Below are 26,653 nucleotides of genomic sequence, written 5' to 3' on the forward strand. Positions count from 1 at the left end.
ATCTCTGCACCAAAACAAGTCATATTTCCCCATATAAAATACAGCCTGAAATAGAAGGAACTATGAACTTGAATTGCTCCTTTATGTTTTGTTTTGGGAGAGACATTCTTTCCTATGGCCACTTCTCCTCAATATTTTTTAGTGTTATTGGCACTATGGCAGGATTCAGACACAATGTTAATCCTATACGAGAACAACCTGGACCTTAGATTATAATGCCTTTCCAATGGTATGATGACAAACATGTATGCCTGCTTCCTGTTTTGAACAATCTTACTGTGAAGTAGCCATTCCGCAACTGGTGTCCCCAACAACATTGTTCACATGTCTCTAAAGACCATATGGCTATCCCCATGCTGATGGGAGTTGCATTCCAACACATCTGGAAGGCACAAGGTTGCCAAAGGCTTTTTTTAAACCATTGTATAAATCATTTAAACAATTTTATTTTATGTTTAGTGAAATTAGATAAGATCAATCTGTGATTTCTGATCTTGACTTGTTTCATTAAATTATAGCTTATTTAAAATAGTTGTGAGCCCAATCATAATGTCAGTTAAACCAAAACACAGGCAATATTAGGTGTTTCCTCACTGGAGCAAGAGGGTGAGAAGGCAAAAAAGTATTGCCTTCAAACTAGGATAGACAGATCAGAACTTTTGCAGCCTCTGAAATTTCAAGATCTGGTGCTGACTCCTTCTAACATCACAGGAGTAGGCCCTGGTGAAGCTACTGAACACAATACATTAAGCACCAACCACAGTTGCAAATGAAATAAAAAGCAACAAATGTCCAATGTAACAAAAAAAAGGGAAAAAAACCATACAGATGCAGATATTTACTTTTAAAGGGACACCCTAAATCTAGACATGTGGGAACTCTAACCAGGAGTTCTTCCCGGTCAGAAGTAAAACTGAGTTCACTTGCGGTTGAGATTAATAATTCAAATTACATATCCGAAGCACAAAACTGTTTCCTAATAAACCAGAGTATAATGTAAATCATATTGCAATAGATGAGATTGCTCTGCAAGTAGTAATCTTTGGTCACAAATCAATCAACAACCCAAAGGCCGTAAGAAGGGTTGGCTATTTTTTGTTTGTTCATTTTAATGTGTAGTAAATGTTTCAGTTAACAAATCTACCTGGTAACAAAGTTTTGCCTACATGATTAAGTGTCTAAATACTTAGACTGGTGAACTGGATCTGTTTGTTAGATGGCTCAGCTGTGCAAAATGACACATGGCGAAGAGCTGCCAAGTATTATTTTACTAAGAACTCTTTCTAAATTAAGATTCTTAAAATACATCTGTGTTTCTTTTCAGGAAAGTATATGCTTATTCTTTTAGTAGATGTGACCAGAGTGAATAGATAGCTTTTACAAATAGACATTCTTTGTTCTCTTAAGTGCACTTATATGCATAATTAAATTCTTATGTTAACATTTGATAAAAATGTTTAATAAATAGCAAGGTATTAATTTACTGGATCTTTAATTTAGTTATAAGAGTTATCAGAGACATACTTTTGGGGACTAAAATGCTCATTGTTTCAAAAATTATTTTTTTCAAGCTTTGCACCAGAATTAAAGGTGACAAGTAATCTATCATATTTCTCACTCATAAACAACACAACTAGAAGCCAGAAATGATATTATTAATTATGTTACACTATATTTTCTTTTCTTTCTTTTTTGTTTTTTCGAGGATGGAATTAAGCAAGGAACTAATCTACCTTTTCTGCCAACAGTGTAATTCTGATCTGAATATGTAGAGAGTTGTGATTTCCACTGATTTGCAGTAGAGGGCAGATGGTAAGGAGCAGAAAATACATCTGGCAGCAAAGATGAAGACGGAAGAAGGGAGAAACAGTCTGCACATCTGCACATCACTGTTTTGTTGTACAGGATGTACATGTGATGGGCTTCTTTTGAAGAGGACAGAGTTGGAAGGACAGTCATACAGCAATAGGATAAGATGGAAAAAAAAGATAAATGGAGAAAAGTAGCACATGCTTGACTGATGGCTAGTGTGTACGTCTGAAAAAGCTAACCAATAATACTTATTGCGATGAATGGGTATCTATATCTGGGTTGGCGATGTATCTTAACAGGTGGTTGGTGCAAGTTCCTCCCTGCATCCCAGGCTGAACTAAACATGTGATGATAACCACAGTCAGATGTAAGTTATTTAAGTTTAACATCAACGAAACTCAAAACGTAGCATCAGCTGAGGCTAAAGAAACCTTTGAAAGAAATACGCTAAGGAAGTTAGTATTACTAACCAAGAAAGTTGGCATAATGTTATCCAAATCCTTCTCACAGAATGATCTTCTGTTTTCCACTCAGACTGACTGCATATTTCTCTTTCAAAACTGAGACTATAAAGAATGTATCTAAAAGTATATACAGTATACACTGTACAGGAAAGCAATCTGTTACATCATAAACTGCTCAGGCTCTGTTCTATGGCATCCTGGGATTTGCAATTTGTTTAATTGCTAAGAATTCTCTGCTAGCAACTCTAGCTGAGTGGGGAGGAACTTTAGCGGAGAATAAACAGTTCAACAAAACTACATATCCCAAGATTTCCCAGAATGAATGGTTAAAGTGGGATAAGACTGTTGCTATTGCACAGTGTGGATATACCGTTGGATGTTTTTTAAAAGGACCAAGGAACTTTTAAGAAATGCTGATGGTGAAATTATATCAAGTGAATGCACTGTTGGGGTTGGGGAGAGAAACAAACCAAGGTAAGCAGGTAATTGGATTTGTCATTCACATCAGAAATCTCAATAATACAAAACAGAGCATATTTTTACACTCAAAGCTTGAGCTAAGCATGTAAACAAATGTCATGTTTCTTCTGTAAGGAAATACAAGTACCCTTGAAGCAACCTTTTCAGCACAAAAGTAATTTAATATTCTCACCACATGAAAAGTGATCGGTATGGGAATAGCACAGCTGTTAAAACCCAAGTCAGATTTTATTAAATCATCAAACCTGTTTATTTTAAACAGTACTCTTAAAATGACCACAATGAGGAAATTGTTTCCTAACGCATCTCTCCCCATCCCATTTTCCCCAAGATACTTTACACTAATGCACCATCAGTGTCTTATTTCTGCATTTTGAGGAGAGGAATGAATATGAAAACTGAACATGCCTATTGTTTCAGTAGTGAAGTTTGAGCATGCAGAATATGTCTCTGAGTAACATGATACCAGCATGGTGTAGTGGTTTGAGTGTGACTAGGACTATGCAGCACCAGGAGTTAAATGTCTACTCAGCCATGGAAAACCACTGGGAGACCCTGGGCAAGTCACACTCTCTGAGCTTTTGAGAAAGGCAATAGCAAATCTCCTTTGAATAAATGTTGTCATGAAAACCTTCTGATAACATCACCATACATAGCAGGCAGGTTGAAGACACATAACTGCAATAATTAATGTAAAGATCCTATGAGATAGGTCATAACCACTGCCTTGAGTCGCCTTCGGGCTTGAGAAAGGTGGGATAGAAATATCATAAATAAATAAATAACCAGTGTTTACATTATCTGGTTGAGTTGGAAGAAGAGGACTATCGGATTTCTTCCGATTTAACAGTGCTTAAAGCAGAGGTGTCAAACTTGTGGACCTACAGGCATTTGAGCCTCCAACTCCCAGAAGCCCTAGCCAGCTTGTCCAATGGCCAGGAATTCTGGGAGCTGAAGACCAAAACATCTGGAGGGCCACAAATTTGACACCAGTGGCTTAAAGAATCATGCTAGATCACAACAAAGGCGTATGTTCTCTATCATCCTCGTTTCTTTATTGGTCAACCAGCTGCCTACAGGAAGCCCAGAAACAGAACATAAATGTTTACCCCAGGAATTGATATACAGGAGCATAAGTCTTAAATTGTTTTTGTAATCCCTCTTTAAATCTATCAATGTAATAATGAACATCTTAAGGCAAAATAGCTAGATCCTTTATGATAGAGGGATTCCATGCCGTTGTTGCCTGAGATCATAGAAAGAGTAATATTAGATATCAGTTCAGCTCTCCTCCCTCCTGACCTTGCAAAAAAGAGTGAAAATGTGACTTTGGGGTCAAGCCTTGGGGGGAAAAATTAGTGCAATAGATGGATATGGAATTATGTGTGATGACCACTGGAATGACTCGGATTATGATTGCGGATAGCGTGGTTAAGAATGAATGTAGTGTTTTTATATTATAATGTGTTTTAAATTCTATCTTAAAATGTTAATTTTAATTGTACATTGTTTTAAGGCATTGAATAGTTGCCTATGTGTAAAGCTGCCTTGAGTCCCCTTTGGGGTTGAGAAGGGCAGGGTATAAATATGGTAAATAAATAATATATACAGTAAGTGTAATGGTTGTTATAATTTTATGTGTTATTGTTTTATATTTACCGCATTGAGTCGCCTGTTAAGGGCTGAAAAATACGGTATAGAAATGAAGCAAATAAATAATAAATAAATATTTATGTACCACTTTATGTATATACTGTACCCTGAGTGCTTTGTAAGCTGCCCTGGGTCCCTTTGGGGAGATTGCGGTGGGATATAATAAAGATGATGATGATGATGATGATTATTATTATTATTAAATGTGTACACTGTACAGTAACATCCAGTTTGTATGCCAACTCAGTAAATAACCCACTTTGGCTTTAAATAATTCAAAAGACACACCGTTCAATGCTGGTCTATTGAATCTCAATTTAGAAATCCAGATAATAGTTATTCTCACTGACTATTAGAGAAAAACAATGGAAGTAACTTTTTTGCTGTTTCTCAGAATTCCATAATAATTTTAGATATAACAGGTCCGCAACCCACCTAAGCACAGTAAGTGCAGAGATGTTTGTGTTACTTATCTTTCAATTTTGTTTTTCTTCTTGGAAATCACTGACTGACATCGTTCTTTTTATTTCTTTTTGTAATTTGAAGAAACTTTTAAAAATTCAAGAAATTGAGAAATGAAAATATGTTAAATGGTATATTTTACATTATTTTCATATTACAACAGTTTTATTCTATGTTTGTATGCTTTTTAAATGTGCAAAATCTGCAAAGTGTTTATTTATATAATTTATACACCACTTTTTCTCCCATATAGTCCCAGGTTTGATGATAAGGTGAGGTATAAACAAGAAGAGAAAGAAAAGGAAGAGATGAAAGAGGAGGAAGGGGACAGGATGAATTGGCCCTAAAGAGAATCAGGCTTGCCATATTACACGTGCAAGTGGATTCTTTACTGTTTCGGGAACTCCAAAAAAGAATATACCCATTCCCTTATGTTTATGGTGGGCAACTGTTATGAAAACAACATGCAATATAGGATTGACTCTGGTAAGAACCCTCAAAACATTGGAGAGTTACATCAAGAATTTAAATTGGGAATGGGGATCATTCACTTTCCTCTTCACTCTTCAATTATATTTGGCCATTTCTATAGAAATGGCACAAAGTATAGAGGTGGCCTAGAAATATGCAAAAGACAAGTGCTAAAGATGAGCAACAACTTGAGGCTTGTTGTTTGTTGATGTTTTTTTCTATATTTCCCAGGTCCCTAAGACTTCACACAAAAACTCTTTTAGCATTCCTGTTTCTAGAACAAATAGACAATATTGATTACTGGAACATACCTGCAATATAATGCTGCAAAATTCCTACCATAAAGAATTAAGATGTGAGCACAATGATAAAAGCAATCTACTCAAAGATACAGCTTTCAGTCAAGAATTATACACCCTCTCCTCCTTCTGCCTCTTTATGCCCCAGTGTTTCCCTTATAGGAAGTGCTCCAGGTGAACTTTGCAATTTTTGCAAATAGTTTATCTGGCACATGCATTTCTCTAAACACAAATAATTAACAAATAAGTTAAAATCCAAGCCAGGTTGGACATCTGTCAAACCAGACTGATCCAAGTCAGAATTTGAGCCAAATTCAAAACAGGTCTCAGCCATAAAACTATAATGACTAGCAGCCATTGAAGGCTTTATCTTCCATGGATATTCCTCATCACTTTTTGAAACCATCTAACTTGGGGACCATAGCCACATCTTGTAATCAGTGAATGTCTAACTCCACATAAGTAAATGGATGTGATGGGTAAAAACTGAACCTGCAGCTTCCTGGTTCACAGCTCACATTCTAATCTCAATATGGCATCATAAAGTGTGGCAATGCTTCCTCCACCCCCAACACACCTCAAAAGAAACATATTAGCCCTTAAGGATTAAGAAAATTAAGGATGCAAAAATAGAGATAAACATCTCTGTGACACTTTGCCTTTAATAAACTAAAATAAAATAAACTAATTTCCAGATGTGATCAACTTTGTCACAAACTGTAGTAAGTGCTCAAATGTTCTTCAGAAGGTTCTGGTAGTCCTAACACAATACACCTGCTCCATTAATAAGACTTAATGGCATTCCATGAAAGCTCTATGTTTTCACAAGCCTTCTCTTATTTCTCCTTACATCCTAAAATAGATTATTTAGTGGTATATAAAAGGATGTGGTAGTTTTTCTTGAGTAGAAATGGAATGGAAATTCATACAATGGATCTCTTGACATGACGGAATTAATAGCTTTTACACGAGCCAAATTATGAGTCAGATCTACTCAGCATTTAAACTGATATGTTTCAGTCCACTGACTGCTTCAACATGAACTGAGTTATCTCACACAAAATGCTACAGAAAGGCAAAAGTGTGCATCGCCAACTATGAATGGGAATATATATCTGTAAATTTATTCAGACTCATCAAAACCTGTTTTGTAAATAGTATCATAAGCAGAACAAGATCAATGACAGAAGGCTTTTAACTAAGACATAGAGCACTTATAAAGGCATCTATCTATGCCAAATATCAAACTTCAGGGCAACCAGAAATTGCAAAAAAGGTCTATTAAATTAATTAAATGTTCTTATTTGCATAATTATACTGGTTTGAAAGCATGTGCAGTTTGCCCCTCAATAAGGAAGAGGAGAAATGTGTGTGTGTAGCAGCTCCCTCTCTTAACAAATATGTGTCAATTTAGTAAAGGAAGGAATGAAGACAGGAAAGCAAAAGTAAAAGGAGAAAAAAAGCAGACACTTGTGCAGGTGATCATGGAAAAGAAATGGATATTTCACTGCTACTAAAACAAGCATTTTCTTTGAAAAAATGTGCAATCAACCCAACCCCAAGTATGAGGGAAGAGGTAAATAAGGAGTCAGAACTACTCATCTGCTAGCATTCAACTGGTCAATTCATTGTAATCACAGGAGTCAAAAGTGGGGGAACTCTCTCAGTACCAGAGTGAAGGCTTGAGATGGTGGTATTGGAGCTTCTGGGGTGATGGTATCTTTCAAGATATTCCAGTAACAACAGAAATTTAATTTAAAGTTTTTGATGTGTTTTTTTAATTCAAGGCAATAAATTTAAAATGGCAGATCCAATCCTGTTGACTGGTATCTTATCTGTGCTCTTTTAGCATGCAAGATTAGTTTATTTGGCAATCCGACATCTTCGCAAGAAATCTATTTAAGATCACATCGCAAAACAAGGCTTATTTGGAAAGATATTACTGAGTACTAAGTGGAAATTATCACCTGAAAATATAAGAAAACGTCTTTCCTTGAACTTAAAATAATATATTTAACCTCCCTCCATCCCACTGAAATAAATAGAAATATTAAAAGGAATTCTGTGTGGCAATACACTTTACTGGCTCTTTTACTTACTTTGGGAGAACAGGCAGTGCACTTGTCAAAAGCCAGGCTGACCGGAAGGACATTGTCAAATCTTGATAAGAAGCCTCGAATCTGTAAAATAAAAAGATATTCAGCAATATTATGTTACCAATAATATTGTATTCACTAAAGTTTTGACAAGCACCTCCTGTTGAAGAAAGAGCAGTTAGTATGTCTCCTCTCAGTGATGAAAGCACATGGGCTTCAATAGACCTTTCTGCAGAAATAGAGTAGGTCGCCTGTGCATTTTGGTTACAGGTATGATGATTAATAAGCAGTATTACAGGCTGAGCATCCCTTATCTGGAATTCCAAAATGCAAAATACTTCAATATCCAAATTTTTCCACATGGATGACTCAAATATTGACATTTTTGCTTTCTGATAGTTCAATGAATACAAAGCTTGCTTAATATACCAAATTATTAAAACGTAGCATAAATTATCTTCAGCCTATAAGATCTATATGAAAGATAAAGGAGTTTCGTGTTCAGTCTTGGGTCATATTGTAAATATGCCTTATTATCAAAAAAATCCAAAACATTTCTGAAACACAAAAGACTTTTAGAACCCAGCATTTCTGATATGGGATATTCAACATGAGTTTGACAACAGATGGGAACACAGTGCCATCTGGAGTTCAAACTTAATGACTGCAACAAGTAACAATAAAAAGAGGGGAGAAAAAACAAACTGAAAGCAGAATAAGGGGAAAGTACTATTAAATATTCATGTTCCCTCCTGGTGGTACAAACCCTTGTGCCGTCTGAACTGCTGACCTGAAGGTTGGTGGTTAAAATCTGTGAAACCGGGTGAGCTCCCGTCTGTCAGTTTCAGCTACCCATGTGGGGACATGAGAGAAGCCTTCCAAAGGATGGTAAAACATCCAGGTGTCCCCTGGCAATGCCCTTGCAGACAGCCAATTCCCTCACACCAGAAGCGACTTGCAGTTTCTCAAGTCTCTTCTAACACAATTTTTAAAAATCATGTTGTATAGCAAATAATTATTAGGTGAAAAGGATGCACACCTTCCTATTGTCTGACATAGTAAAGGAATGTTCTTATGTACATACAAAATTTACAGACTTCCTACTTTGGTAACACCTGGGGAGGTGAAGGTAATCTGATAGCATGGGTCAATAAAGCAGATCCTTTTTTTTAGTACTTCTCTTTCATTATGAATGGACAGAGCAGCAGTACCAGTAATGTAACAACCCTGTTACATTTGGTCTCTTAAGTGTAGCTCATTTTTGTTTTGTTATGTGAAGGACTATTAATCTACAATTCAAGAAGGATATTGACAAACTGGAATATGTCCAGCGGATGGCAACCAAAATGATAAAGGGTCAGGAGAGGAGTGGATTAGGCCACTGGATATATTTAGCCTGGAGAAAAGATTGAAACATGTTAGCCATCTTCAAATATTTGAAAGAATGTCTTACTGAAGATAGAGCGAGCTTATATTGCGTTGCTTACGACCAAGGCTGCATCTACACTGCAGAATGAATGCATTTTTAAACCACTCCAATCAGGCCCGTAGCCAGGATTTTGATTCGGGGGGGGGGGGGAGGTGAGTTTGATTCGGGGGGGGGGGCTGAGTCTGAGTGAAAGAGGGTCTACCCTAGCAAAGCTTTTGTATCGTTACCCCAATACTCCCATGCATATGAGATATATTGAGCATGGTGATCATATCATGATATGAATAAACATAACAGTCTAAATAATGTACCAGTAAGGCCTTTTCGCAGACCACCATGAGAATTTTGGGGGAGGGGAGCTGAAGCCCCCAAAGCTCCCCCCCCCCTACATGCCTGACTCCAATGCTATGCAGTCTGGGTACTTGTAGTTTGGTGAGGCTCCAGCACTCTTTGGCAGAGAAACTACAGTTCCTATAATTCCACAGCATTGAGCCATGACAGTTAGGTGGTGTCAAAATACATTCATTCTACAGTGTAGATGCACCCTGTTATTTTATTATTATTATTTAGGAGATTTCTATGCTGCCTTTCTCCAGGTGGACTCAAGGTGGCTCACATCATCTTAAAATATACATCTTAACATAAAATCAAAGCTAAAAACAAATGATAAAAATTCCAAAAATGCCCCTAGGACACAGGGCAATGGATACAAACTATAGAAAGAGAATTTCCACCTAAATATTAGAAAGTGCTTCCTGATTGTTAAAACTGTTTGACAGTGCAATACATGGCCTCAGCGTTTTTAACAGCGAATGAATGGCCATCTGTTGGACACGCCTTGTTTCTCCATCCATATACACAGGGCATATTGCACTCACAAAGAGAGCTTCCTGCTCATGGGGAAAAGAGTCCTCTCTTGTTCAAGTCTGTTTCCATGCTGTTCAGTAAGAAAGATGCTAGTGCTTTAATAGAAAAAAACAAAACGAAACAATATTTCCATGTAATGTGAAGGTTACCAAGGGAAGGTTCTTTGCTGCTCAGCTGGACAGGGAGGAATCACAGGGAAAGAAAATTCACCTCTATGTATTTGCTGAGTTGAGGCTATAGCCCTGCAGTGGGGGGAAAGGGCCACAGAGAGGAGTGAAACCCCCAGAGCAGAGCAGAGCAGAGCAGAGCAGCAAGTTGCATAGTGACTCTGCAGACCACATCCATTCAACGAAACCAAGTTCATCATCCACATTATAAAGCAAACGCTTTGAGCCAGGAATAGTTGGCTCAACCTGATATTGAGACATTGAAGAAAATCAAGCCTTGTGCACACTGAACAATTATTGCACTTTAAAACCACTTCAGTTGCCACAGCTACGATCCATGGAATTCTGGGATTTAAAGCCTGGTGAGACCCTAGATCTTGTTTGGCATAGAATTCTAAACGAACAATGAAACAACAAAACCCAGAATTCTATAGGATGCAGCCAACGCAGTTGAAGTGGCATCAAAATGCTGTAATTGTGTAGTGTGCAAGAGATGCAAGATAGGTATGATGGCAAGAAAAGGATTAAGTGACCAATCTAATCCCATATAAGCACTACTCCTTCCACTAAAACTACTGGAACAACCAATCTACAGAAAATAGATTGGATGAGCACACTTCCCAGAGTGTGCTCATCCAGAAGGAAATCCCATTTAGATCAATGGGCATTGCTTTTACTAACTAATGTATCTGCAATCTGCTTGCGCTTTTTACTAACTGTGCAGAAGATTGCAGCTTTATGACAGAAAAATCTACAAGTCATGAATGCATCTGCAGTCTGCTTGTGCTTCTGCAAGTCTCACTGTTCTTCTTCTGCTCCCTTCAGTGAACTGCAACAGCAGGCATTTTAAGGCTTAGGTGCCTACTACAATATATACAGAAATTTCAATAGAATCACACAAGAAGAAAGGCCCAAAAATTAAAATACCAGACACTTCTGTAACTGAGGAAAACAAATAAAAATATTTCATTCAGTAAACCTCTATGCATTTGTACCTAACCTGACCCTGAAACTTGTTGAGCCTTCAGATACTGAGAAGACTGTGGCACTGCAAAAGGGCCTTAAAACACAAAGAAAATAAAGCTAAGGACTTGGATTAGGCGAGAGAGAATTGAGTGCAAAAGAGATGGAGCTGATTAGCTGTGGGTACCATTTATATTTCCCCTAATTGAAAAAAGCAAGAAAAACAAAACATTCTGAACCAAAGGGATCACCCTCTTTTAATTCTGAACGGATATGCTATCTGCAAATAGAACTGGGATAGAATTACATATTCTTAGCCAGCAGGAAACCATTTGTTGATATAAAGGAGGAAAAAACATCCTGACCATATAGGATGACATCTTATAATTTTATTGAGCACTATTGTGCAAGTGACTCTTGCAACAAAAACTGACAAGATTTTTCATCCCTCTGTGTAATATATATTTTGAGAGGAAAATTGGCCTGATTAATCTCAATCCATTTCCTAGTTGAAAGAGTAAAAGGTTATGTCCTTTACTGTGAGTTCTTCTTTCACTGAATGCGAGTGGCTCAATTGCTTAACGGGGACTGGATTCACTAAGAGTTAGGAACCCAAGTATCTAAAGCCAACCACAAGTCTTGTGAAAAAACATAAGTTTACATATGGGATAATTAGTGTATTATTAATGCAATGGATTAGAACCAAAGAACAGAGAGGCAGAAGAGTAGCCTCACTCTGTAAATAGTTGTGTGGGGTTTGTGCTAGCCTGAATTTGGACACAACATGCATGACTGTGCAACAACACATCTAGACACTTTGCTCAAGAGGAGAGTGCAACACATGGCACACACAAAAAAGCACATATCAGGATTTCCTTTTCTTGAACAAGAAATATGTGTAAAGTCAGAAAAAGAATGCAGAAAATAGTTTCTACTCACAGAAGGGCAACTCTGGACTGAATCTAAAACTGGCTTTGCAATCAGTACTAAATCTAAACTATAATCGGTGAATGGGGTAGTCAAGTATCAATTTGAATTTTCAGTTTGTTGCTGCTGAACATTTGTCCAGTTTTTCTGTGAGAAATTTACATAGATACTCAATAACAATCTTCTATTTAACATTAAGAGTCTCTGTTCAAGTGTCTGTATCACAGGAAGGTTACTATGGTCACATCTGTATATACAGTAAGTAAAGGTAAAAGTTTCCCTTAACATTAAGTCTAGTCGTGTCTGACTCTGTGGGGTGGTGCTCATCTCCATTTCTAAGCAAAAGAGACGGCATTATCTCCAAGATCATGTGGCCAGCATGATTAAATGGAGTGCTGTTTCCTTTCTGCTGAAGCGGTACCTATTGATCTACTCACATTTACATGTTTTTGAACTACTAGGTTGGCAGACGCTGGGGCTAACAATGGGAGCTCACCCCATTCTGCAGGTTCAAACCGCTGACCTTCCAGTCAGCAAGTCTGCAGCTTAGTAGTTTATCCTGCTGTGCCACTGCAGCTATACGGTACATTTCAATATTAAATCCTGCCTAGGACACTAGGACATACATAGGCAGTGTGCAGGTGCATAAAGTCCTTTTGCTCCAAATTGACTCTTCCCTTCATATTAGACATGCTTAGAAGATTCTGTCTCATATGAAACTAATGGGAAACTGTGTTTAGGTTCTGCCAAACAAGCTAGATTTTGTTTCAAACTTGTTTGCAAGTCCCTCTTCCCAGTTAGCATGGATTAGGAAACTATGTTTAAGCACCCAGGTGTTTTTCCACCCATGCAATGGGAAGAATGAAGTAGGAGGACGAGGTTCTGATTAAGCCAGAATTTCAAGTCTAGAATGACAGAAGGATTATGTCAATACGACATCTTTTTTCATAGCTATACAATTTAAACCAATTTAAATTTGTCTCAGCCTCAATTCATAAAATCAGTAGTGAGTAACACAGTGCATAATCCTTAAGTGAAATTGTATCCATTTCTGATGAGATGACATTTCAGTATTATGCATATCCTATATTACTACTTATCTACCTATTGGTCATGTAAGGATAAAGAAATACAGCTACTTCTGTCTAATTTACTAACCTGGTGAGGCACGAGCCCAAGTGAGGTGGGAGGTTCATTCATTCTGTCATCACTACTACTTGCAACAGCATAGCCACTAACAAATCAAATCAAAAGGAAAATGTTAAGCAGGGATAATTGTCTACTTTGAAGAACTTGAAATTTAACCCAAAAGTGAAAAATGATCCAGTTAATAATTTTTGCATAAATTAAATTTAGAATGAGCTCCTCTAAATCACTGTCAATCAAAGAAGAAGTATCTGGACCAGACGTAAACAATTGGCTGCTGGTCCCTAGTGAATTTCCAGCACAGAAGCAATTAATAGTACTCAATGAGGGCAATATGGTATCAGTTCTTGGCACACTAGAAAAAAATATATATGGGAAGGTTGTCTGAGGAACATTGCTCTACATCTCTTTTCAGAAATGTGCTCCTTCTATCTTTGTCAGTTTTATACTAATTTATGCAATACTTTTGCTACGAAATAAATAAAAATAAATCTCGTTTCAGATTCATACCAGGGAGTTGATTTTGGATCATACAAAGAGAAAACCTGGGAGGTAAGATTAACATCTGCTTTAAGGGATGTCTCTAGAGTTAGTCATATTAAGAACTTAACTCTTCATAAAACAGATACTTGTTAGATTAGTCATAAGTAACTCAAGATTCATTAATGAATTGTCTAGGAACATGACAAAGTTTGGAGCCAATCCTAGAGTTTGAGAAAAAAGAATGTCTTCAGAAATTTAATGTTTAATGCCAATGCAATAATTCTACACAGGGATCGATCCATCTGATTCCTTTAAACGTTTTAGAAATCTGAGGATTTATTTAAACTGGTCAGCAGTATAGATGTCTTAAATAGCTACACTGGGTTTGACATAATAGAAGTAACTCTACACACACACAATAATGCAGTTTTAAATGAAGTTCTGGAGTGTTTTTTGTTAAAGTTAATCAGATTCAGTTTTAGGCAGTTGCAATTGTCGGAAGCAGAGTTTATTTCCCTCTCCTTTCCAGACAGTTCACATTTCCCTCAAACATTTCACAAGAGTTTGCAGAGGAAGCAGCAGAACCACCACTACTGTGTTCTCCTAAGCAGGAAGTCTCTTTTCTTCCTTTTTCTCCACAGTTGCCTTGCTTTTCTTTCTTTTTAAGACACTTGGCTTTCTTGCCTTAATTCTTCCTCCTTCTCCCCTCATATTCCTTGCTTGTTTAGTGTTCTTTCTCTTGAGCTATCCCTTCCTTGCCACTTGTCTTACTTTCTTCCTCCTCTTCCTTCTCCCTGGACTCCTTTCCTCTCAAGATCTCACAGGACAAACTAAGTGTTTACCTTTTGTCATTCTACTCAGAGAGGGGCATGAATTCCAAAAAATAATACCATGCTTTAACTTTTATCAAAAATAAAGGAACCACCCTCTTTTTCAAATGTTTGGGAAGGAAAATGGCAGTGGCAGCAGATGGCTCTTTATGGCATTGGTGGTGCTTTCCCTCTCTCCAGAATTACTCCCAGATTATACACAGATCATATCAAAATGCATAATTTGGCTCCAAAATCTGCCTTTGATCTGTACATGATGCTCATTTCTACATCAAACATACCGTATACTCTATAATTCTGTATTCCTGCATGGCAAAGAGTTCAACTACATGGTTGTTGTTAAAAAAGTTAATTAACTGCAAGAAAACTGACAATCCATTTTAAAATGCAAAAACATTACCCCCTTTCCCACAATTATAACTTACCCTTCTGGGTGCTGTAAAATGGACACCATTAGCTCTACAGCAAGTGCTCCAGCGATCATAGCTAATCCTGGTCTACTGACTGTGCACTGTTGATCTAATGTTCGGTCCCTGGTGGACTACAAAGGAATGCAGTGGTCACTTCCAAACTTTTTAATTTTTTACCGTAATAATCTACAAACCATTTAAAACACTCATTCAAAACAAGTGCAAAAATCGATTCCTATATTGGCATTGATGGGACTATAAGATTTATTTCCTTCAACAAACAGAACATGGGGCTGCAGGGAAGAGGGGAAATCAATAGGGATTGAACCCCCCCTCCCCCCCCTCTTGTTTGGTTGATGGCAGCCTATAATCAATTGCTGGAATCTGGTTGGATTCTGCCCCCAAAAAACTAACAGGCTTCAGAGAAGAGACTGCATTTTAAAAATCAAAAACAACGAACAAAACTCAATGAGCAACAATTGACATGAAGTCTACTTACATCACCTGGTGCAACAACATCATTGCAGAAGTAACAACCAAGTTTGTAACCAGGAATATTTGAGAAGAGTGATGATCCCAAAAGATCAGTTGAGCCACAGGGATTATTACAAGGAGAATCGCCCACCTCTTGATGCTTTGGTTTCTTTAGTCCATGTCTCATTACAACAAATGTGTCAAACCCCAAAGCAGCGTTGATGACCAGCTGGATAAAATATTATAAAGCACAGAGATAGATATTCAAATGAAATGCAAAGAAAAAGAGCAAACTTCATTTATTATACTATGCCAATATTTTAAAATGTTATTTACAAAAGAAAGGCGAAGAAAGAAGATATGTCAAAACAATAGGGTGGTACTATGTAGATGAGCCTGAAGCTTTCATACACTGCAATTGCTTTGCTGGTTTGTAGCAAGCCACAATCTAATGTTACAATAGAAATGAAAGCTATGGTTTGGACTTGAGAAAAATCAGGACTGGAAAACGTAGCTTGATTCTTAATTTACATGGTAAACATAAAGCACCATTTATTAATTTTGGTATAAGAAGGGAGAGCAGGAGTTGTTTGCAAAGAAAGGAAATTGAGTATTTCCCAGATGGTTTTTAAAGAGTCTTTAACATAGCAACCAAACATGGCTTGGTGCTATGACTCAAAACTTGAAATCATTGTTTTTCACAAAGCTTGTTACTTTGACAAAAGTACAATGTCTTATCCAAAAGAGAAGCTTAGATATGCATCTTATCTGCTTTGAGATCACGCCTGAATCTTGGTATTTTCTCAAAGTTTTGGACCAGAAATATGTCATTCTGGACATGTCTTTAAACTTTTTAAAATTGGGCACATACCATTCCTAATTATTTCTTTGTTAGTGAATTATTCTTACATATAGCTTTAAAAAAATCTAATTTAAAAATGAAGGGAAGTTCTAAGCTTCCTAGGAAAGAGACTGATCAAGAGGAAACTAACCACTATAGTAGCAGTTTCCAGCAACCTTAGTATATGGATTGTTGTTTATATTATTTTAATATGTTGTAAGCCGCTTTGGGTCCCCTACTACTACTACGACTTCTTCTTCTTCTTCTTCTTCTTCTTCTTCTTCTACTACTACTACTACTTCTACTTAGTAGTAGTAGTAGTAGTAGTAGTATTCAAGCAACTACAATGAGCCCTCAGAGTGCAAACAGAAGCAGATAAATATATGGGATTAATTCATTATTAACATTTTATTCAATAGAGGTTTATATCTTGCAGCAAAAATAATACGGGCAGTTTGCAATATTCCATTTCAAATTAAAATATAAAATGCAAAAATAAAGGTAAAAAAAGAGAAACAGCAGAAGCCCTGATCAAAATTCTACTTTGACCCAATTCACATTATTCATGATCAGATAAGGAATATAGAAATATGCCTCTGGATGCTTTACTACAAATGTGAGTGAGAAATGCCATTTTAAAAAAAATATTTAAACTTCTAAAACAGTGTTTCCCAACCTGTGGGTCCCCAGCTGTTTTGGCCTACAATTCCCAGAAAACCCAGCCAGTTTACCAGCTGTTAGGATTTTTGGGAGTTGGAGGCCAAAACATCTGGGGACCCACAGGTTGAGAACCACTGTTCTAAAACATCAGTAGGACTTAAATTGATGGCATTTCACTGTTTATAATAAGTGGTTTTCTAAGCTAGATGTAAAGGACAGCCTCTGCAATCATCTAGCAATTGTTTTGAACTTCTATTAGAAAACTAATAGAATGGAGCCTGGAGAACATGCACCATACCTTTCTTTTGCTGGCTGCAATAACAGCAGGAAGCCATCGACTTTCCCTGGTGTCCATTAACAAAAAGATGATATCATGGGCATCAATAAGCGATTCTAGTTGTGCTACATCTTTGCGAGCCTGTTGAAGTGTAACTTCAGAAAAATTCACTGGGTGACCTGGCATTGGGATACTCATATTAAAACCTTCAGCATTCTAAAAAGGAAACAACCACGAGAGAGATTAAGAGAGAGAGAATCTGTCACACAGGATACAACTTAAGACAAGTCAGTCAATTTCTGTGTTTTATTTATAAAGCTCTTTGTTATTTGATTTATTTGAAGTAATTACACCTTACATTGGAGGATCCTTGCCAATCTGCAATGTTGCCATAATTATTTTAACTAATGTAACAAAAAATCAGGCAATATTTCAGATGTCTTTAGGTATCAGTGGTGGTGACTTCAACCTCATGCCGCATCTTCAAGTACAGAACAGTTATAACATAATGGCAAATCAATGGATTAGATAAGCTCAAAGAACAAGTATCCAAAAGAACAGGCGTCACTCTAAAAGAAAACAAACTATTATAGGGAAATGTAGATCCAATAAAATGAAAAACATTGTAAGAATGTCATTGCCATTTTCAAAGGATCCGAGGTAACAAAAAGATGCTGTAGGAGCAGTTAATGCCAGTTAATAGCATGACAAAAAGGGATTTATTGATGTAAGCACTAATAGCTTTGCCAAGAGTGCAATTTCTCTTGACAGATTGGGTTACTGTCACTGATCCACACAGACTTTGCATCAAAGGCAAATCAGTATTCTTGTTGACGGAGTGAAATTTTACGCAATTAGAATTCTTGTACCAGCAAGTATAATTGCTGTACTGCAAAGATGGCACTACATTAGTGTCACCACAACACAACTGTCAAGAAAGCAAAAAGCATCTCCCTTTATCGTTTGTCTTCATTTCGAATGCTCTGGAAATTTCCCTCTTCTGTGGTAATTTTTCACACACCTCACCAATGAATCTTGGGAAGTTACTCCATCCAGACCTCAAACTCTATAACAACCCCCACTCCCCTGGAAAAAAACCCAAATTCCAGACAGTTTCTTGAAACAACCTTAACTCTGCCTTGTTATATCAACTAAAAATGGAGAGTAATCACTTCCTGAGAACAAAGCTAATACAGCACTTAGAGAAGCACAGTTGTGCTGGGCACACAGAGAAAAAATGACTGAAAAATGAGAGCAAACAGTATCAAGCAAGAGAATGCTAAGGAAAATAATGTGTGATTTTGCTTTTTAATTTCTCCCAACTCTGAAACAGAAAGGTAGCTTGCATTCACTATCACTGGAAAAAATAGCATTATTTGTTAACAAAATGGTTAGAACAGAAACATGAGATTAACAAACACTACTTTTCCTTGTTATATATGTCAGTGTTGAATTACAGAGTATTTCAGAACACCCTAATTACACAATTTTAAATCTAGTATTTCAACGACTATGTTTTCTTGTTGATGTTAACTGCTGTGGTAACGTGAGACCTCCAAGTCACCCTATCATCAACAGAACTGCTCACATCTTGGTTTTCTTGATTTAATGTGGTCTTCCTTTTTTGTTACTGTCTCCTTTTCCTAGCATTATTGTCTCTTCTAATCAGTCACACCTTCTCACGGTATATCCAAAGGATGCCAGTTTCAGTTTAGTCATTGGCTTCTAGGGAGAATTCAAACTTGATTTGCTCCAGCATTGTTTGAAGCATTGTTGAAGGCTCTCATTTATGTAACTTTTTAGGAATTCACAGTACCCACAGAACTCTTCTCCCTCACAACATTTCAAATTACTCACCTTTCCTCATGGCTCAAGGTGGGTTACAGCAAAGTTAAAACACATAAACATTGTAATTTTTATGAAAGATACATATTAAAACACATTTCTATAACACACATGTTATAGAAAACAAAGATTTAAACCCAGGACATAAGTTAAAAATTCATGATTAAAACTGGCTGGGTAAGCCTGCTGAAAGAGATAGGTCTTTAGATAGTTTTTAAATTTTGACAGCTCATTGAGCAGATGAAGCTCTTCCAGCAGGTTGTTCCCCAGTCTTGGGGCAGCCAATGAATATGTCCTTTGGATGATGGTTGCCAGTTGAGAAGACACATCCCAAAGTACCTCAGTGTACTTTAGAATGTATGGGAGAAATTGATCCTGTAGGTAACCTGGATCCAAACCACGTAGGGCTTTAAAGGTCACAACCAGCACCTTATACATTGCCCAGAAACTAACTGGCAGCCAGTGGAATTATTTTAATATAGGCTCACTCCTGTAATCAATCTGGCTGCTGTATTTAGAACCAACTAGAGTTTCCGAACTTGGTACAAATATGGTCCAATGTAAAAGTCAACACCATCATCTTTGAGGAGATCACAGATGATATGAGGTTTGGTGGGTTGCTTGGCTCATGCTCCAAGTTCTCCAGGCTGGCAGGGTGACTGGAAGGTGGTATAGATATTAAACACCTTTCTCTGTAAGGAAATGTGACACTGCCATTGCCATATTGCCCACTGTCCTACACAACTTGTATTGCTGCCCCAGTTTCCATATACACTGAATTAAAAACAACAATATTGGGACAAAAAAACTACCAAAAGAAAGAAAAGAAAACCCTGAAGACAAATTATAAGACATTACTACAACATCACTTAACACTTAGTCAATGGGTGTATTCCCAGTCAATCAGGCCAATTAGATGGCTAGTTCAGTAGCACCCTACTTCCACCAGGGCACTGCCTTATAGTTGACTAGATGGTACTGGGTAGCCCTTTCACTACTACCCAATCCTTCAGCCGGTTCTCTCACCACCAGTTGGTGTAATAGTGTCAGAGTGACCAGTAGAGTTTAGCAATTTGGCTGGACCGTGATCCATTTTTGGTATCTGAATTTTGGTGGGTACCCAGATCTGTTTTTGGGGGCCTCCCCAAAATTGTCTAATGGAAAAAAGCTGTCTTTGGCTCGGCAACTAAAAGATCCAGGAAGATCTGGACCATTGGCGGCAATGGTGAACTTACGAGGGCCCCCTTTCTGTCATTTTTAGGGCATGGATTGAAGAATCCATCCTTTCTGTGATTCTTTACCTTCTGTCTTTCAGGAGACATGGGTTTAATGCAAGGATTTAAGAACATGGCTATATAGCCCGAAAAAACCTACAACAACCCAGTAATTCCGGCCATGAAAGCCTTCAACAATACATTGATCCATAGCTTTCTTTGATAAAGATTTTCATAATATATAAAGCACAGGCTGAAATTTTTGGTTTGTTCTGTTATCTAACATATAATCTCAGGTGCTTCTTCTTTGCATGAACTCATTTGAACATTTGGCATCACTACAAATCTTTGTTGTACAAATTTGACTATCACTTTGCTTGCATGGCTCTATGGTTATGGCAATTCCTGGTGTCCCCTGTTTTGGGGTTTGGACCTATATTTAGTCCTTCCAATCTGTAGACATTCTTTTGTTTTACATAATTGTTAACATATTTTAGTGAGAACTAGAGTAGATTCTTTCTCTGTAGATTGAAGCAGCTGTATTGGCATGCCATCCGTTCTTGGTGATTTATTTCTCTCAAGTGTTCTAAGTGCAGCTTGCAATTCATTTTTTAAAGTTGTAGAGTCATCTTAAAATGGTTCTTTCTTGAACAAATCTGTCATGCCTTCCAATTATGTAGTCTATTTGATTTCTATACTGGTCAACATATTTTTTTTATCATGTCAGAAGCGACTTGAGAAACTGCAAGTCACTTCTGGTGTGAGAGAGTTGGCCGTCTGCAGAGACATTGCCCAGGAGATACCAGGATGTGTTACCATCCTGTGAGAGGCTTCTCTCATGTCCTCACATGGGAAGCTGGAGCTGAGAGACAGGAGCTCACCCTGCTCCCCGGATTCGAACTACCGACCTTCCTTGTTTTACTAGCTTCCCAATTCATTCTTCACAGCAGCTCTTTGACTGGTGTCCAACCTGGGAGTTTCATCTCCTAGAACTTTCTATAGCTTGGTTGTATATTGTCTCACCATGGGGCGGGGGGGGGGGGGTTGTAGGAAAAGCCTTTCAAAGGGAGTTTACCATGACTCCTCCTGCATAGTACTAACAAGTAGTGCCACTGCCACTGTCTCAGAGAAATCCTATGCCACTGTCACCTTCCACGACAGTTGTTCCCAGTAGCTCCTTTGGAGCATTTAGTCTGGCTCCTTAGCAAAAGACTGTCTGACATGGCAGGCCCTATTGGGAGCACTGCTGCCATCAGCATGGTCTCTTGCCCCACAGGAACTAACCATCTCACCACTGTGGAAAAGTACTGCCACAAGTGGGAAATTTTCCAGGACATCCAATCGTATTGTTATTTGGGAACACACATAAACAAGAAACAAGTCAGCATTAAAAATAAAGTAAAAAGCCTAAACATACAAGAAATAAAAACATCTCCCTTTTAGTGTAATTGGGTTTATCAACCAGCAGATGGCACAAGAAAATGCCTTTTATTGTTAATTCATGTTGCCTCACATGAAAATTGTACCCAATGCAGTATTTGTGAAATAAAGCTGACTTAAGAGGCATTTTCCACCACTTTATTGCACATGATGTATAGGATACACTAAACAATTGAAAAATAGGTAATAGGTGGCAGTACATTGTTGGCTAGGAGTAGAATATTATGTACAGATTAAGATCAACTTGAATCAAATCACTTCAGTACAGGGCTTTGAAAATGACATTTTACAGCAAAACAATGCATATCTTCAGCACTTTTTTATTCCTCTAAAAATGTTCACATGAATTTGGTATATTTTGGAAACACTCTACAAAAAGTGAATTCTACCCACTGTACTTATATAATGAACATTGGTTCAATCCTGATGTGCCTAAACCACAAAAGTATTTCATGGCCAATTAATTCTCCACTACCTAAAGTGGAAAAAAGAAATACAAAATTACAATTACACCATTTCTATGGGCAGATATGGGCCGTTGCCTAGGCAAACTATTCTATATAATCCCTGAAAGAGGGATTACATGAACTTTATTATTTGAATCTGCCCATCTTATACAAAATTCGCCTTAAGCATAAGAAAAGTAATGAATAGGAGTTTAAATTGGTTATGATGGAACTAAAGGAACTGATAGCTTGCTGTATTTGGGTAAGTGAAGAGGAAGCATGATACCAGCAGGAACTGCCAGACAAACTAGGACACAGAAATGAGTCATGGCTGAAAAGGGGGGAAATCAGCAGGAGAGAGACAGAGCAGCTTAACTCGATGTACTCAAGTTGGGATTTATTTCTTGTCAAGACCAAATGAGTCCATCACAAACCATCAGCAAAGTGTTTATGAGGGAACACAGAACCTTCAGTTGTCATAATTATAGCAGCAATCCACCATACATTTTAATCTGTGACCTTTTCATGCAACATAGACACTGTCTTTTCAAGAGAGGCATACTTCATCATTAGCTTGGCACTGCGATGGCAAGTCTAGGCAGAACATAGCATTAGAAAAAGCAATGGTTTTCTTCACCCTCTATTCCTCAGCTGTGCTGTCAGAACATAAGAAGGAGCAGCTAACAAAAAAATCTCCATGTAGTCTGTCACTGCTATGATGGACAATTTTATATAGAAAATGGATCTCCTTTTAAAGGACACCCAAAGCCTGGACAATATAACTCTTCAAGGTGTCGGTACAGCCCAGGAGTGGGGCAGATTCCCCAAAAAGGGAAACGGGTAATTTATCTCATTTTCAAATGAGTGAAGACTACATGTAGTCTACACGTTCATTCCTTGAGGATTAGCTGGTTTTAGACAAGCAAGTGGAAGAAGAATCTTTGCCATTGTTCAAGCCAAAAAAACTGTTTTGATCATTAAATTGCATCTATCATCTATTTTACTCACCACTCCTGGGAATATTTTCTGGAGTCTGTCCGCAGCTGCAAGTGCTTTGGATTTCCCACCCCCGAGACAGTCTTCAAACTCATAGAGTGGCTGCCGAACAGGGTTGGAATAAGAGATCTTGGCATTATCTACAAAGGTGATTTTCCTGACTCCCCATCCCTAAGAGAAAATGTACCAAAAGAACTGAATTAACAATTTTAATGATATATAAATGCAACTTGATTTAAATAAACAAACATAAACATGCTGCATCCATTTTCCCCAATGTCAGAATTAACACATCTACTTGTTTTGACACTGGTCAAGTAGGAGAAGATGATGAGGAGATGGGTTAAACTCTTGTGCCAGCAGGAGTAAAGACTGACAAGCCGGAGGTTTGAATCCAGGGAGAGTGAGGACGAGCTCCCTCTGTCAGCTCCAGCTCCCTATGTGGGGGCATGAGAGAAACCTCCCACAAGGACGGTAAAACATCAAAATATCAGGGCATCCCATAGGCAATGTCCTTTCAGACAGCCAAATCTCTCACACCAGAGGCAACTTGCAGTTTCTCAAGTCACTCCTGACAGACACACACAAAAAAACCTGAGACCCAATTCAAGTTATGTTCATATAGCACAGTTGCTATAGTGTCATAGCTGGATACTCTCACTGCTCATATTATTTAAAAGATAAAATCACATCAGACGAATGGATCACGTGTGTTCTGTCCATGTCAGCATCTGTTTGGAGTGCTGACAGTAAAATCACTGTTTTGGCAATTCCCCATTACTTTTGTTCTTCAAATGATCACAGAGTGCTCAAATATGATAGCACAGCTAGCATACCAACCCACACTACGTGAACTGGAGTAAAAGACACATCTCATCAATGCCATGAATTGGTTTACACTACCCATGACATTAATCTAAGACTTCTCAGAGAAGGCCAGCTTATCCTATTAGAATCATTATGCTAAGCCTACCAAACATAGTTGGACTACAACTCTCACTAGCCCCAACAAAAATAGCCAATGATGAGAGATGCTGGGAATTGCACTCATTCTGTTGTGGCATATATTTTTATTCCTTTTGTTGCTGCTGTTGGCTGTCATTGTTGGTATTTGCTTCCAAGTCAACTAATGGTGGCCTTATCTTAGGATTTTCCTGGCAAGATTTGTTCAGAGTTTGCTATTGCCTTTCTTCGAGGCTGAGAGTGTAACTTGCCCAAGGTAACCTAGTGGGTTCCCTTAGCCTACTGAATAAGGATCAGAATCCTGGTTTCCCAAAATCCTCAACAACCCTGAGACCACTACATCACACTTGCTGTTATTTCTCTTTTTGCAACATTTTACTAAAATCTCAGATTGGTATTTTACTTCTTCAAATCCTTAAACTTTTGCAAATTAAAAAACACTATATGAACTTTTTTTCCTCAAGGAAAGACAACATACCTTCATTATAATGCATAACATTTAGGGTATAATTACATAAATATTTTAATATCATTGAAAAGACTGTTGTGTTCCAGCTTAGTCTCAGGACTGTATTTGGGATTGATGAAGGTGAACTCCATAGACTTGGCAATAAGCAAATGAGGCAGATAAAATAGAGCCGCAAGAAACTTGATTTCTCATCTATGTGGATACAAAATTCATTTACCGATTTTGCTTCATGAATTTTTGTGGAAAATTATGAACAGTAGAACATCAGAATTCGTTGAAGCTGAACATAAGAATTTGGGAAGTAGGTTCAGTACTTGCCATCAAGGTTCTGGCTACACTACAACCCAGCGTACCAGCTCCTAAGAGAAGACACCTCACGGACACAACTTTTTCCAAGTCAAGGGTAGGCACCAGCCGCCAACACATCAATTTAAGATTAAGGTCTACGGATGATTCTGCTAACCTAAAAACCAAATGGAACATAAAGATATAATGGAGCAGCCTTTTCTTCTTTGCATTCAAAAAAACCCCAAAGTGAACATATGATTCCCCTCCACCTTATTCTTCTTTGAATAAATCTCTTTTCAGTTTTAACTTTTTAGAAATGTTCAGTACTCCTGACAACTACTAAAGGAATGTGGAACACAATCAGAGCAAGGCACAAAATAAAATCATAAATTTAGGTACATACAATTACAAAAGTGATTTTTTTCCTAAGGAAGTATGGGCTAAAATAAATTTAGTTTAGACTGTAAATGTCTATATATACAATGGGAGGGAAAAGAATAAGTATCACAATAAACTTTCATTCTTGCGTGGAGAAAATGCAGTCCACAAGGCATTTTTGTCGCTTGAACAAGCCAAAAAGCTCCAAAATGATCTCTAGGAAATGTGGACAGCACTTTCATCACATTTAGAGCACCAGTGGATACCCCAAAGTTTTCAAAAATGCCTTTTGTTTTAAAATGCAAATTACTGAACAATCTAGGATAGTTGGAAGAAACTCATGGACCATCTAGTCCAACTCAATGGATTAGCCCAGACATGGGCAAACATCTGCCCCCGAGTGTTTTGGACTTCAACTCTCACAATTCCTAACAACCAGTTAGCTGACTGAGATTTCTAGAAGCTGAAGTTTACAACATTTGGAGGCCCGAAGTTTGTCCATGCTTGGACTAGCTGGTCCATGTGTTTCCTTCCAAGTATTCCAAGATTGTTCAAAAGCTAAAGCATCTCTTGTAGGTACCTGCCTGGACCACTTCTGAAGACATTCAAAGGAGAACCCACCACTTCTATAGGAAATTGATTCCACTGCTAAACTGCTATTCAATCAAAATCTACTGTCCTATAAGTTCAAACCATCAGACCTGGCCCTATCTTCTGGGTAAGCAAAAAATGTGTTCCTCTATGACAGCTTTGAGGAATTTAAAGAGTGCAATCATGCCACCCCTCAGTCTTCTCTTTTACAAGGTGAATATGCCCAACTCCTGCAACAGTTCATCTGTTTTTTCTTATTATTTTGCCCTTCTCTGAATCTGTTCCAAATTGTCTATATCCTTCTTAGAACAGGATGCCCACAACTGAATGGGTGCTCTAGATAAAAGCCTGATCAGAGCAGAATATAGGATTATTACTTTCCTCAATGTGGATATTACATTTGGCAGGATCAGCAGTTTACAAGCAATCAACCGCCTCCACAAAAAAACACACACACAACAACCTACCAATGTTATTTATATTTCCTTTGAGCACACACACATATTTCCAGTGATGTATGATCTTATTATTATTATTATTATTATTATTATTATTATTATTACTATTACCTGCTTTATCTCTCTCAAAGGAGACACAAAGTGGCTTACATTAAAAGTTTGACCAAATGATTTAAAATATACACATATGCAAGCATTAAAACAGAATTAAACAGTAGTATCCACTTATACAGATTCAAAACGATAAATACCTTTTGGGGTCCATACATTCACTTAGATTGACCATTCTTGGGCCCATGCTTCCCTTTTGATTTTTCTCCCATCCAACAGCTTTTGGGCAATCTGCTTAAAGCA

General features: G+C 37.7%; 1 protein-coding gene across 2 annotated transcripts in view; it reads right to left on the minus strand.

Moving 5' to 3' along the window:
* The window catches only part of ATG7 (autophagy related 7), a 121,815-nt gene that overhangs the window by 75,344 nt on the left and 19,818 nt on the right, over nt 1-26,653 (minus strand). The window contains exons 9-16 of one of the 2 annotated variants that reach the window (XM_060765938.2): nt 26,551-26,641; nt 24,903-25,047; nt 23,165-23,323; nt 17,233-17,427; nt 15,459-15,662; nt 14,975-15,090; nt 13,249-13,324; nt 7,741-7,821 (exon numbers count right to left, since the gene is read on the minus strand). In XM_060765938.2, coding sequence (XP_060621921.2) covers nt 7,741-7,821; nt 13,249-13,324; nt 14,975-15,090; nt 15,459-15,662; nt 17,233-17,427; nt 23,165-23,323; nt 24,903-25,047; nt 26,551-26,641 — 1,067 coding nt within the window. Of the gene's footprint in view, nt 1-7,740; nt 7,822-13,248; nt 13,325-14,974; nt 15,091-15,458; nt 15,663-17,232; nt 17,428-23,164; nt 23,324-24,902; nt 25,048-26,550; nt 26,645-26,653 lie in introns of both variants that reach the window. The other variant, XM_060765937.2, reaches the window with a different exon arrangement.

The sequence above is a fragment of the Anolis sagrei genome, chromosome 2 (genome assembly GCF_037176765.1).
Source record: "Anolis sagrei isolate rAnoSag1 chromosome 2, rAnoSag1.mat, whole genome shotgun sequence".
Classification (NCBI taxonomy): Eukaryota; Metazoa; Chordata; class Lepidosauria; order Squamata; family Dactyloidae; genus Anolis; species Anolis sagrei.